A 15,075-nucleotide genomic window follows, 5' to 3' on the forward strand; every position below is an offset into this window, starting at 1 on the left:
AATTTTCAGCCAACCTCTTGCTCCTCCTAAGAAATCATGCAAGAAAATGAAAATAATATATTTCAAGTGTTTAAAGGGAAAAAAAATCACCAACTAGAATTCTGTGTCTTGCAAAGTTACTCTAAACAACCAAAAGAGAAATAAAAATTTGGCAGGGGCAAGTAAAAATTGGAGAATTTATTGCCTATAGGTCTGGGTTGTAATGTTAAAAGAAGTTCTGAGAAAAAAAATTGTACAGGTAAGAAACTGAGATCTATCTAAAGAGAGGAAGGTAATGGGAAAATGTAAAGTGGGAATAAAACAAAGATAATGATACAAATGAAATAATAACAGTAGCACTATATTTCAAATTATAGAAAATGGTGTAGTAACATGATAGAGATAAGATATAGGCACAGATATATATATTCATATATTCATATATTCATATATAATCTTAGGAATTGATATATGTAAGTTGCACTGTCCATAAATCAGTATAGTGTTTAGTGCCTTAGATTAGACTTAAATGTAACTTGTAATTTAGAAATTTCAGGGTACTTACATTAAAATGTTTTAAAAATACAATACTTATGTTATTAAAAGAGAAATATAAGTCATAAAACATGCTCCATTTAAGCCACAAAGGAATAAAAATTGAAGACAAAACAAGAAGAAAGAACAGTGGCAAAAAATAGAAAATAAATACTGTGGACAGCAGTATCACTAATCACCTTAAAGTTAATCAACTACATATAACATGGAGTTCTATGTAGGGAATCAAAGAACAAGATACAACTCTATATTGTCTACAAAAACCCACTCTAAATATGATTGTAAAGAGAAAGGCATAGCGTGCTAACATTAATAAGAGAACACAGGGAAGACTTCAGAGCAAGGGAAAATTTCAAGGACACAGAAAGGTATTACACAATGATAAATGGGCCAATACGCTACTAAAACATAACAACCCCTCACTCACATGCTCCCCACTGAGCATCAAAATTCATGAGGCACAAACTAATAGAACTGCAGGAATGAATAAACAGATAAATCCACTTGTAATGTTGGCAAAAACTTTAACAGCTTCCTATCAGAAATATACAGAAAGAGCAAGCAGAAATTAAGAAGAATGTAAATCAGCTAGTACTATTAATCAATGCTATGATTAACACCTATATACTATTTCATCCAACAATAAATTATGCATCATTTTAAAACTCACATGGATATTCACGAAATAGATCATGTTCTGGGCTATCAAACACTCCTCCAAAAATTTAAAAGAATGGTTTGGATTTTCAGTGTCCTCAAAGGCCTTGTGCTAAAGGTTTGGTCTCCAACCAGGTGTATTATGAGGTGAGTGAAATGCCTGGGGGAGGAGACCTGGTGGAAGAAGGTCAGCTTACTAGGAGTGCACCTTGGCATGGATATTGATACCCTGGACTCTTGCTTTCTCTGCTTCTCAGCTACCACAAGGTGAATAGCTTCTGTTGCCACATGCTCTAGCCATGATGTTCTACACTGCCACAGTCTCAAAGTGACAGAGCCAAGAGACTACGGACTTACACCTCTGAAACCATAAGCCAAAATATATCTTTTGTCCATGACAACTGACTTTCTTAAGTATTTTGTCAAGCCCAAAGTATGCTAACTAACACAACATTGATTCTCAGAAACGGGATTGTTGCTAAGACTATACTTGATGATGTGGTTCAGAAAGCTTTGGGATAGGTCTGTAGGGCAAATCTGGAAAGTTTGGAGATGCAATTAAAAGAAAACCTACGTGGAGACTTAGGTTTGTAAGCGGAGACTAATGGGTGATTCTGGCCCACGCACATGAGACCAGAATTCTGATAGGAATGCAGATAGAAAGGGTTGTGCTTGGGGTTTTCAGAAAAAAAAAAAAAAAAAAAGAGGAATCCACTGGAAACTGCCATAGAGGCCCTTTATGGTAGAGAATGTGCTTTCATTTTGTCCATGCCCTGAGACTTCTGTGAGGCTGTTTAAAGATAATTGAATAATTAGTCTAGCAGAAAAAATTTCTACACAACACACAGCAATCCGGCCATGCCAGAAGCATTTCTGGTTGCTTTATCCAGCTTCACCGTGAGAACTGAAAACAACAAATGGAGTGGAATGATTTGAAACACTTGCAGAACGGCAGAAAAAGAGAACATGTAATGTTAAGGGCAAGGAGGGTGTAGCTGACAAAGAATCGATACCAGGAAAAAAGAACCAAGGGCTTTGCACTAGGACAACAGGAAAGACACAGGACGGGTACCTCAAAAGTCAGAAATAACGTACACATTCCAGGCTGAAATGGAATTAGAAGAGAGCCTCAAGGTGCCAAAGTCAAAGCAAGCTGCCTAAGGCCTTATGTCCCCAGCATTCATTTTCTCATGTTGAGCAATCCAGGCACTCAGAGGGTACTACAACCTGATTCCAGCAGGCCCAGCTATGACTCAAGCAGTAGCAGACCATGTGATCACCCACATGGTGCTGGTTTTGTAGATATGCCACTGATATTTCAGGAAATGTGTGGTAGGCTTTGAGATCCTACCAGCAGCCTCTGATAACATGATGTGGGAAGCTGTGAGAAGAGGGCCGAAGCTATGGTGTAAACCTCAGCAAGTTGGAGTTCACCAAAATAGTAGAATGACTGCCAATAGAAGCTGTAAGCAATAAACCAAGTCAAGCCAACACAGTGGGCATGTGAGCTGCGGCCAGCAAACCCACAGTGCTGGCACTGCTGAGACCTTGGAGGCTGCCCACCACCATGTGCCCAAAATGCTAGAAATGGAGCCACACTACTTAAAGTATGTCCTGCTGGATTTTGGTATTGCTTTTGTCTGATGCCTCCTTTTTACTTTCCTTCTCATGTCTTTTAGAATGGGATCTTTCACCCTGTGCCAGGATACCTCGGAAGGGTGAAACTTGTACTCTTGATTTTATAGGGGCTCGTAGTTAAATTTTCTATTCGATCTCAAAGATTTTGAACTTGATCTTTTGATTTACGTAGGAAGTGTTTAGATATGAGGGCTCTTGGGGATGACCCGAATGTAGTGTCCATTGTGAAGGAGACCTGAGCCTTTGGGTGCAAGAGCAGAATGGTACTGTTTGAGTCTTCAGTGTCCTCCAACAGCCATACAACTGAGGCCTGGCGTCGAGTCTGTAGTGCTACTGTAATGTCAGGGATGTGAGTGTGTGTGTGTGGAATCTTTATGAGGTAGGGTCTCCGTGGGCACCTGCCCTTGAACGGAATATTAGGACCCTAACCTCTCTTGTTCTCTGTTTGCTTTGCGGCCACCATAAGGTAAGCGACCTCCTCTACCACATGCTCCTGCCACCCTGAGTCAGGCCCAGGTACAGGCTCAAGACACCATGATTTTAAATGTAATATAGAAAACTATAAAACTCCTAGAAGGGTATAGGAGAAAACCTATCTTGTCTTGGGTAAAGACATAACACCAAAGGTATGATCCTTGAAAGAAATAACACCTAACCGAGGATTTATTTAAAGGTAAAACTTCTGTTTTGTGAAAGACAAAATTGAGAGAATGAGAAAACAAGTTACAGACCAAGAAAAAGTATTTTGCAAAAGACATATCCAATTAAAACACAACCTGATGTTCACGTATACAAAGGATACTCAACTCTCAACAACAAGAAAACAATCTGATTTAAAAATATACAAATGTCCTGAACGGTCACCCTACCAGAAAAGTAGAGAAAGATGCAAAGCAAGTACAGGAAAATATACTCCTTAGGGAACTGGAAATTAAAATGGCATACCAGGACGTAATCGTTTTAATGGACAAATCCGAAACAGTAAAACCGACGAGTGCTGACAAAGTGCAACAGGAAAGAAACTCTCACTGACTGCTGGTGGGATTACAAAGTGGGACAGAAATTTTGGAAGTTTCTCTAAAACTAAAAATATTGTCATGTTTCTCACTGAACTAAACACTCAGCAGTCCCACACTTTGGTATTTATCTAAATTATTTGAAAATTTATGTTTACACAAATACTTGTACATGAATTTCTAGAAGTTTTATTCATACTTTCCAAAATTTGAAAGCAAACCAAGATGTTCTTCAGGTGGTAAGTGAACGAAGTGCAGTATAGTCATACAGCTAACATAGCTTAGCAAAAGGGTGAGGGGTAAATAGGTGTAGCACCCATAAAGTACATGCAGAGGACTTTTAGGGTAGAGAAACTATTCTGTAAGATATGAAAATGGTGACTACCTATCATTATACATCTGTCTAAAACTGTACAATGTACACCACCAAGAATGAACCATAATGAAAATCACAGACTTTATATGATTAATCATATGTGTGTCTACCAATTGTAACAAGTTCACAGTAGGAAGAGAGTGTGTGTGTGTGTGTGTGTGTGCATGGGTGTGTGTTTGTACAGGTACCATACTCTACTTTAGGCTTAGTTTTGCTATGAATCAAAACATTCTCTAGGAAACAAAATTCACTTATGAGCAACAACAAAAGGATAATAAGTGGTTGACAACCCTGAGATGTTCCAAATACTTAAATTCTCAGGAAGTCTTAACAGCTGATATAACTCCTCTCAAGAGGCAGAGAACTATACCACTGAAAAGAATACCATCATAGGAATACTCTGCACTAAAGTGGAAATGGTTTATGTTAGAAGACATTGATTTACAGATTTAAGATTCGCTTTGAATGACCCCAAATAATAAATTCAAACAACACTATACCTAGATGCTCATAATCAAACTGCTGAAAAGAAAATATGAAGAAAAATCTTAGTCTCAGCTAAAGCAAAAAAAAAACCAAACAAACAAACAAACAAAAAAAACTATGTGATATACATGAGAATTATGATTGGAATGTGAATTCTGCATTCCCAGAGAGGCCAGCACACTACGGAACAGCATTCTTACAGCACTAAAATAATACTGTCAATCCAGAATTCCAGAGTCAGTCAAAAATACTGTTTTGTGATGAAGGTGAAAGAATGACCTTCTCACACATCAGACAGCTAACAGAGGATGGTACATCTGCTGTACAAAAAGGCTAAGACAGCTCTAGACAGGTGGAGAATTATCTTCAGGGAAATTTGGACCTTCAAAAATGCAACATTAAAAGAAGTGGCATGTATTTGTTTAGAAATGAAATATTTCCTCAAAATACTTATGACTTTTAACACAAAAATTGTAATATCTAGTGGTACTCGCAATATATGTAGAAATACATATGACAAATATAAAGATTAGATTAAAGACTGGAAAGTTTCCATATGATGTGTAACACAGTACAATATTGAGAAAAAAATTTGTGTACATGTGCAGTAAAGCTCAATGATCACTTTTTTCCATAAGGATATGCAATTTATTCCACATACTTTGAAAAGATTGTACTGTCATTCATTGAACTGCCCTGGCTTCTAATCAGAACTCAATCAACCATAAATGAATGTATCCCCTACTTCACTCTCTATTATTTTCTAGTGATTTGTTTGTCTATCTTTTCATTAAAGCAAAACACATGGATAACGGCAGTTTTGTAGAAAATTTTGCAATCGAGTGAAAAAAATTCCTACTGTTTTTATAAAACACTGTTTTAGTTATGGTAGCTCTTTGCATTTCTATCTCCACTGAATATGCTGATTAATTTCTATCAAAAATAGTGATTTTTATGAAGATTTCAAATGAGCTATAGATCAAAATAAAGGCTCTGTCATTTTGGAGCACAATAAATTTTTGTTTATTTCTTGGCACATGCTAGAGCTCACATTTATAGTGGTCTTCCACATTTATTTTTATAATGTTTTCTAGTTTTAGGAATTGATGGTACGGACATCTTTTATTTGATCTTTCCAAGGTTCCTCTCTCTATAGGAAGTAAAATTGTTTGTAATATATTTCAATATTTTGCTGGTAATTATAAAAACAAGTTTATATTAATATATCATAACATCTACATAAATTCATTTATTAGCTCAGCTATTTTTAATGCAAAGAACTACATAATTTAAAGATAGGGATAAACACTTTAGAACTTTTATGTCTTTATGTCTGTCTGGAGCAGGAGGGGATGTGAAATTTGTCTAACCTTTTCAAGGTACTTTATGAGTCAGCAGTCACCCAAGAAAAGAGCCCCTTATTTACAAGACAGTCAAAAAGACACACTAGGGTTTACCCATATCAAAAGTGTACAAAGGTATATGAAAATTTACAGCTGGAAAATCATAAAAAGTAATAATCATACAGAAAACTACACAATGGTGCACAATTAAATTAAAAAGTGTAACTGCTTTCATATAACATATGAGTACAGACAGGTCAACTCATACTACGTTAAGCACTTTAAATACATCAGCTTGGCTTTTTTTTTAGTATTTATGGAGATTAGATTCTCTTTTAAAGATTGAATCTTTGAAACATATAAAGTAATTACACACAGAAAGGCAAATATTAAAACTATACGCTGGGGCTAAAAATCTGGTATTTCTCATTGCAAAATTCAGCCTCCTAATCAATCTGCTGTGCTGAAATTATAAAATGTAAGTTACAAGTTATTAAAACCATCATGGCATTTTCATGTTAAAACAAAGTCTTTATCAAACTCGTAAAATTACTTATCTGTTTACTGTTGAATTCTTAAAATGCATCAGACGTTAATCCAAATATAGCCATAATTAATACATTTTGGCTTACCGGTACTATTTTGAAGTGCAAGGTAGTAAATATATGAAATAATACACCCTTAACAAATTTTCACATAATATGAATTGCTATAATTCTGAAAGGTAGCTTCTGAGTTTTACACTAATGAATCACTGGTGTTATCATAGAAACCTTATACTCCTAACTGCTCATCAAACACTAAAATAATGTCTACATGGTACCATTCTATCTCATAATTTCTAGCGTAATATTTATATATATACATTTACAAAGATTTGAAAGTCTAAGTAGGTAGCATAATGCAAAAGAAAATGAAAGCAAACATATTTGAGTAAATTTTTTAGTGAAAGACATATTAACATTACATTCAGATAGAATACAGCAATGTCACAAAAACAATGTTTACACATTGGAACCATTTATTTTCATGATGTTTCATTTTCAAGTGGAAACTGTATTGCTGAAATTTCACATATCCATAAAGTAAGACCGGATTCTTACATATGATGACTATTTGGATATATGAATTCAATTAAAACAAAATTTCATCCAATTCAGGGAATTTGCTCTAAAGCTTTCTCAAAATTTTATTAAGTAAAACAACTTTTCCTACTTACCTGGTCAAAGTTAATAAAATATTAACTTGACAGTGAAAGACTGAGCATTCATGTACATTTAAAACTAGTAATACTTGACAGCAAATAAATATTTAAAGCTTCATAGGATTTCATAAATTTCCAAACGCAAAGCAGCTTAATAAACTTATTTTTCAGTGCTCATTATCGTATTTTCTACAGTACCCATGAGAGACTCTCTTTTAAATTATTTTGCTAAATGTTTTAAATTTTCACAAATAGATGAAATTTTTGTAGTACTATAAGGTTTAAAGAATTATTTGAAGCGGGGAGAAATGAAACAAAGGAAAAAGCAAGAAAAGAAAATAAAGAAGTTATATATTACTCATTTACGATCCTGGAGAATTAGGTTGTAGCTGTTACACCTACTACAACAGTTTTTGAAACTATGGATTTTATTTTAAAATAAGACTCTATAATACTTAAAATTATAATAATTGTTTTTAATACTCATTCTAATAGACAAATATTTATCTATCATTTTGCATACAATCACTGAATTGCATTGGAATATCTAAGAGTATGTTACAATTAATATTAACTGAATCAGCTTATCATTTAATTCAGTATAATACAATGGATTAAAGTATATTGTCAAGCCAAGGGCTTAGATACACAATAGTAGGAAAAATAAATAGTATTCCAAATAACCTAAAAGTGTCACGAATGTTAATTATATTTAACATTATGCTATAGGATTTATATACAACCTAAATATAAATTGAATTCTGAATTCACATTGTTCTTTGTACAAAAATATATCTTGTCTGTGTGTGCATGTAGACATGTGTGCACAGGATCATATGTGCATATGTGCATATACTCACACATCCACAAAATGTAGCCACCCTCCCATGTGCACTGTGTCTCTTAATCTCTATTATGCCCTGTAATTTCGCTTCATTACACTCTGAGAAACAAATGGCTCAGAGATTGCGTTAAAACAATCATAAAAATAATGAGTTACGTCTTGAAAGTGCATTCCATTCTGGGGTGAGGACTCAGATCTATGTGTTCTACTAAAAAATGGCTGAAAATGAAAGTGTGAGTTACCTGATGTGATGGATGAAGAATTAAAAGAAGCCATGCAATTATCACAGTTAGTGAAATATAACTGGAAGAAACTTGTTTGTTTTTTGTTTTGTTTTGCTTTTTATTTTTTTCCGGTACCAGGAATCGAACTCACGACCTTGTACTTGCCAGACAGGTGCTGTGCCACTGAGCTAAATCCCCAGTCCCTGGAAGAAACTTCTTACCATGATCTTCACATTATTTAAATAAAACAATTTAAAAATTTAAACTTCACCTTTGCAATATGGTATCTATGTTGGAAGCATTCATACACAAAAGGCAAGGCAGAATATAGGACTTGTATACTTCTCTGAATTAATCTTCCATAAGAGGAAATGAAGAAAATGATTTTTTCTCCAAAGAAAATAATACAAAGTCCTAAGAGTAAAGCTATTTGTTTCCCCTAGAGAATAGTATGCCTGTGTTCAAATCAGCCAATCTCTGCAAAGGTTTCCCAGGCTGTCAAGTTGGCATTGTCTAACCACTTTCTAACTGAACAATGGAAAACATCACTGCTACCCCCACAGAGGAGGAAAGTAGGTCACCTTTTAGATTTTCAACTTTGCTTTATAACGTATTTTCATTGTCACTGTTATTAACTTAGTGCATTTGATTTAACTGTACTCAGCTTTAACTTCAATTTATTTTTACCTCAAAAACTTCTTCATCCAAAATCCTTGTTCCAAAAACTGTGATTCCATTGGTATCAACAATGGATCTCTCACTTCTGTCAAGTGGTTTTGTGGTTTTCTTCTTACAATCAACAATCATTGTCACAGTTTTCTTCTCCACACTGATTGCTACCCGATGCCACCTGAAAAAGCCAAGTAATTCTTCCGTAAGCTCAGTGATGTTGGCTGCCAAAGTATGTTCAATTACTGTACATTTTAAATTACAAAAGTGAGCTGCAATGGTACAAAGTTGTCTACTCATTTATGAATCAACTGATTAGCAGTGACTACTTCTGTTTACCCAGCACAGCGCTAGGTATTCAAACAGTCAAGCGGCTTAAGATGCACAGCAGGATCAGCTGTCTAAACTGACAAGTATTCATCCTGTGCTTCATTTGCTGTTGTAGCAACGCAGGTTAAATCTCACTGTATCCTGATGAGGGCATTTGATAGAGATTAGGAGGGGATACGAGCTCAGCAATCATTTCTTTGTACCTAAATGCTTTCTTCCAAAGTGAAATTCCACTTTAAAAAATTCTGCTTTTGTGATGCCCTGAGATTGACTGTAAAAGGCTACACATCTACTAACTGAATGACTGCTCCATCTGAAGCAACTGGACCTTCTAACTGTAAAACACGTGTTGCTCCGTCTTTATTCACATTTATTTCAGGTATGTTTGCTTTCTTTTTCCACTTTAATTTCAAGACAGTTATAGATCACTACTGTGGGAAAGATGCAAGACTGAGACCCAATATCCCCACGTCATTCCAGGACGAAGTGTGCAGTGAGAGTCTCAATTCTCTCTGGAGCTACTGCTTCAGTCAATTCAGGGAGGGGCCAAAAAGCTTAGATGGCAGACATGGCCAGAACTTTGCAAACATATTCTCCAGCTGTGTGGTAGAAAAAGTGGGTTTTGCTAACAATATCTGGTGCTAATATAAACCACAAAATGAAGCTCACCTGAATTCTGCAACCCACTCTACTTTAATTTTTTCCAAGTGAAAAGTGCTAGATTAATATCCCAGAAGTGTCTGGGACTAGATCCATAAAATAAAGTACCCAAAAGCCTGCAGGAACCATCCTAAAAGGTCTGTTTCATGATACTTGGCCTGGCTTCTGATGAGAACCAAGTATATTTCCATATATTCTACTTAATCTTTGATCTTTCCACTAGCACATTCAACTAGCATAGGTGCCTGCTTAGCTAGAACGAAGCAAAGATTTATATAGGGAGTCACAAAATACAGTGAGAGTAAAATTTACACATCATTCACGCCAAGAAGCCTGTGTTTTGACTTAAACTATTTCTAGTATTGTAGGTAAGTACCTACAATAGAAAATAATTTTAATAAAAGAAATCATTTTCATTATTAAAAGTTGATCAGAACTCTAAAGTTGATGTTTTTGTTAATTCAACAGTGGTAACAATGGATAATATATATTATAACAATATATATTATATATTAGATAATATATACTGATATATAATATTCCATACAACAGCCAAGAGGTGTATAGCATGTATAACACTTCTGGAATGAATGGCCAGCCATTCATGAGGAATGTTATCATTGTTCTTAACAAATTAAAGTGTACTGAATACCAATTTCTTTTGCATTTAAATGGCTGCTATGCCAGTAGGTTTCAATAAATATGTCATATTTTAACAGCCAAAATGAATAACGTAGTGCTGGCCTGTGGGCAGTACTTAATCAATCATTACTGAATGAATACATGAATGCAAAAGTGAATGAATAGCACCATGTATTACTTTATTTCAATATATTATTAAGAAAATATTTCACCAACATGAGATATGTAAATATAAATTCTTGTTCGGTTTGATAATTAATCAAAAGTATTTATTGAACATCTGTCATATTTTAACAATTTGTGCAGACTAAATATTATTTATTACTTTCAAATAGGATCTGGGTGGTAATAAATTCATAGTTTTAGTTAAAAAAGAAGGATGAAATTTTAATAAGTGTGAATAATATGATAAATGCAATATTTGGTATTGTTCTAAATAGGAAACACAATATGACACAACATTTTGTCTGTTCGTAAGATAATCATGTAAATTATTGGGAAAACGAATTTTTCCCAACTCTGATACTTGAGGGTTTCCCTGGGGTCATGACAAAGATATAATGAATACATATTTTGCTTTTGTTTTTGCAGTTTTTTGCATAGCTATTGCATAGGTCTATAGCCAATGTTCTACTTCTGATAAACTACTGTTAGAGGTCTGAATTCTGCAACAGTGTACGCAGCAATCTTATTGCACATGTGTACGCTGTTCTTCCGTAATTCTTAAAGAGTGCTGTTGGAGCCTGACTACCTAAATTTAAACACCACTCTTACCACCTTCCAACTCTATGACCTTAAATTTTCTGTGCCTCAATTTTCTTACTTGTAATTTTATTAACATTATTTTCTTTAAACAATTGTGACAAAGTGGATGAGTTAATTATACATTGGGTGCTTAGAACAGTACAGAGCATAGATCAAATATCATATAAAGCTTCCTATAATCATCAATGTTAATATTACTAGTAAAAAAAAAGTCAAATTAGACCATTTCCCTGTTTTAAAAGGTTCAAGGGATTTCCGCGTAGTGAGAACAGAGCTCAAAATCGCTTCAAACTCCCTCCCTTGTTCACACCACCGGGCCTCCCACTGGTTCTTCATCCGTACCACCCACTCTACTCCTGCCGTGCTGGCTCCCTGCATGGCGCCGGAACACGTGGTCACACATTCCCAACCAGCAGCTGCGCCGGCCTCCTCTCCTCCGGAGCAGAACGCTCACCATTCACAGCGACGATGCCCGTCCCCTCCAGCACCACCCGAGCAGGTTCTCCCTGCCTTTCCCTACCTTCCGCATTGCTCTATTTTCTTCCTTCACTTATACCCGATATGATGTTTATTGACACACTTTTTCAAATTTCTAAGTGATTGTCTATCCTGATGGTGGAGTAAACGCCTGAGGGTAAGTCTTTCTTTTTATTGTCTTCACCACCCCCTAGAATGACTACGTCACACTTCCCAAGTATCCGTCAAGTGACTGAAGGAATTGTTTCCAGCGGAACAAGCACACTTGACCACCATGTCACTCACTTCCCATCAGCGATGTTAACAGTTCTGAAGAGCGGGTAGTCCTCCGGGGCAGGCTTTCCAGTGTGGTCCTCGAACAGAAACACGGGCGACCTCCCGACCTCCACACCAACTTGCTGAATGCCATGCTCGTTATATATGGACAAAAGGAAAGACTGAATTCCTTTCTTGGGTTTTACTGTAAACAATATTGAAAAGTCCTCTGGAAAACTTCCCCCTGAGGAGAGAAGGTCAAAGAGTTAGAAATTCGGGGTTTGCACATTGTTCCTACAACACAGTGTTATTTTTTAACAGCTCAAATAATCATCGAAATTTAATAGTAAAGTTTAAAACCGGTACGGTGTGTTATAGTTGGGATGTAAAATGTTTCCAGAAAGGCTCTTTCCGGAGACATGGGTCCCAAGGCAGCCATATGAGAGGACAGCGTTTTGCAAGGCGACCAGATCACGAAGTCTGACTTTAGCTGTGGATGTAGCAAAGGTGAGCTCACAGCTAACAGAGGCGGGGCACAAGGGCACGACCTGAAGTTCTGTCTTGTTCTCCTGGCACTGTCCTCTCAAACTCTTCCCCTCTCTGCCTACTGGTTGCAAGGTGGTGAGCAGCTGTCCTCCGCCCGCCCTTCTGCCAGGATACACCACCTTACTGCGGGCCCAGAAGCAACGGAGCAGCCATCATCTCCGGAAACCTCCGAGAGTAGGAGCTAAAATAGAACCTTCTTCTTTCCAGCTGCTTCTCTCGGGTGTTTTGCCAGAGCAATGAAAGCTCACTAACAAAGGCTGGGTGTGGTACAACTCTGACTCACATTTTCACTGTCTGTACAGTTGAATTAAATTATTTTCAAATTTAAAAGCCACTCCTGTGAAATGTGAAAATGAGCTGAAAGCCAGGAAATAAGATCATGGTGCCAGCACAACACCAAGTGCAAGGAAAGTTCTGTTAAAACAGTTACTGAAACGCTACTTTTAGTGCAGGGTTTGCACTATCTGGCTTTGCCCAGTGCATGGGCCACACATGCTCTCTGTAAAGAGACATTTCAATGACGTGATATAGGAAAGTATCATTTTCATCATTTCTTCAAAAGCTAAAGAGATTTTAATCAGCCATTCCTATCCCATAACAGAAAAAGCATATATTATTATGAATCAGAACTATTAAGTACTCTACTTGGCTAACTTAATTCTTACTTCAAGAGGCATACTGTCCCTTTTCTTTTCTTTTTTCTTCCACAGGCATTTCCCAAATATCTGACATAATGGGTGACATACAGAGATGGTTCCTAAACATTTGTTAAATATGTCAGTTAAATGGTTACCCTACGTGTATCTCAGATAGTTAGGCAATAACTCCTTATTAGATCTTTATAAAAATATCACATACTACCTTCTGAGTTTTATTTCTCTAAGGAGATTTATTTACATGTATAGTTTATTGCATCCTCCTACTATTCTGCTCCACAAATAAAACAGGCAACATTATTTGAGGAATGAGATTACTTCTGTTAGAAAGTTTTCATTTGTACAAGAGGTGTATGTCCATGTATAATTGGCAATATTTGAAAAAAATAGGAAGACCTCTCACCTTCAATTCACTTACTCTAAATCCTACTACAGGTAGTAAATGATAAAACATGAATATGACTGTCAGAGTTCAAATTCAAAATACTACAAAATATCAGCATCAAAATTCTAAGAATTTATAAGGAGAGCATGTTTATATAAAAGACTGTCTGCTGTAGATTTATCAAAGCATTGTTTAAAGAAGTAAAGTGTTAAAATGGGTTGCACTGATTTAGGCTAACTGGATGAAATACCAAATACATAGTGGAATCCTATGAAGCCACTTAAAGTAACAGAAAGTTAGTTTTATAGTGTAAACTATTAAACTGTGCTATAAAGGAAAAATATCAAGCATTATGAATATATTTTATGCTATAAATATGATCAAAAATAATTAACTGGAAAGTAGTACACTATTGCTGTTAAAAATTCTGGATCTTTTAGGGTTACTTGGTTCAAATGGTCATCCCATGCAGTACCTGGGAACATGATATAATCTGTTCCACAGAGCTGTCCGCTAAATAAATGACAGTCTGTCACAGAAAGTATGTATTCAGTACTTACTACTCAGTATACATACATGTGCGTATATATATAGTGTTAAATTCCAAACTAAAAACTGTATATTTCAATACTCTCAATGCTATCACTGAAAAGTCCATTTATCTAGCTCGATGGCAAGCTCTACTCAGTTCCAATGTATTTTATATATATAATACATATGTAGAACTCTATATTATGCATCTACTATACATATATGATTTTATATATAGTATATCTGTGTGTATTATACATACATGTAGTATGCATATACATATGTGTATAACTGTATATGAGCATAAATGTGTAATAATGTATATACACATATAACTGTACATGCATACATTACGCATATAACTACGTGTGTGTATATATATATTTATATGCAATTCGACTTATTTTTGCGGTGCTACATATCACATTGAGGGTGTCACGCCTTCCAGAACAGTGCCACACCACTGAGCTGGACCCTCAACCTTCAATTTGTTTACATGTCCCCAAAATATAACTTCAAATTTGTGAAAATGAAAGGAAAAATAGTCAGAGGAAGAAAGTGCAAAGGTGCTCACACCAACTACCAAAGTCCTTTTTACCTGCCTATAATGTAAATGTCAGTGTGGGTACTTCCATTTATTGTTGAAGGTTTATAGAAAATAAATTTCAAATAAGTACCTCAGAATGTTGAAAACTGTAGGAATTCTTATTCTAAATGTATCTCAATATGTCTGAAAGTTCATACAATTGTGCAAGTAAGTGATTTTAAAATATGAACTAAGGGGGGGTTGGGGATTTAGCTCAGCGGCAAAAGCACCTGCCTGGCAAGTGCAAGGTC

The 15,075-nt window shown here is 35.7% G+C and overlaps 1 protein-coding gene across 1 annotated transcript in view; it reads right to left on the bottom strand.

Annotated features, from left to right (window-relative positions):
- The window catches only part of Col11a1 (collagen, type XI, alpha 1), a 192,619-nt gene that overhangs the window by 164,213 nt on the left and 13,331 nt on the right, over positions 1-15,075 (bottom strand). Inside the window, exons 3-4 of the mRNA XM_013516403.1 lie at positions 12,151-12,364; positions 9,010-9,172 (exon numbers count right to left, since the gene is read on the bottom strand). Coding sequence (XP_013371857.1) covers positions 9,010-9,172; positions 12,151-12,364 — 377 coding nt within the window. The remainder of the gene's footprint in view (positions 1-9,009; positions 9,173-12,150; positions 12,365-15,075) is intronic.

Source organism: Chinchilla lanigera, unplaced genomic scaffold (genome assembly GCF_000276665.1).
Source record: "Chinchilla lanigera isolate Chin_1 unplaced genomic scaffold, ChiLan1.0 scaffold00034, whole genome shotgun sequence".
NCBI classification, from domain to species: Eukaryota; Metazoa; Chordata; class Mammalia; order Rodentia; family Chinchillidae; genus Chinchilla; species Chinchilla lanigera.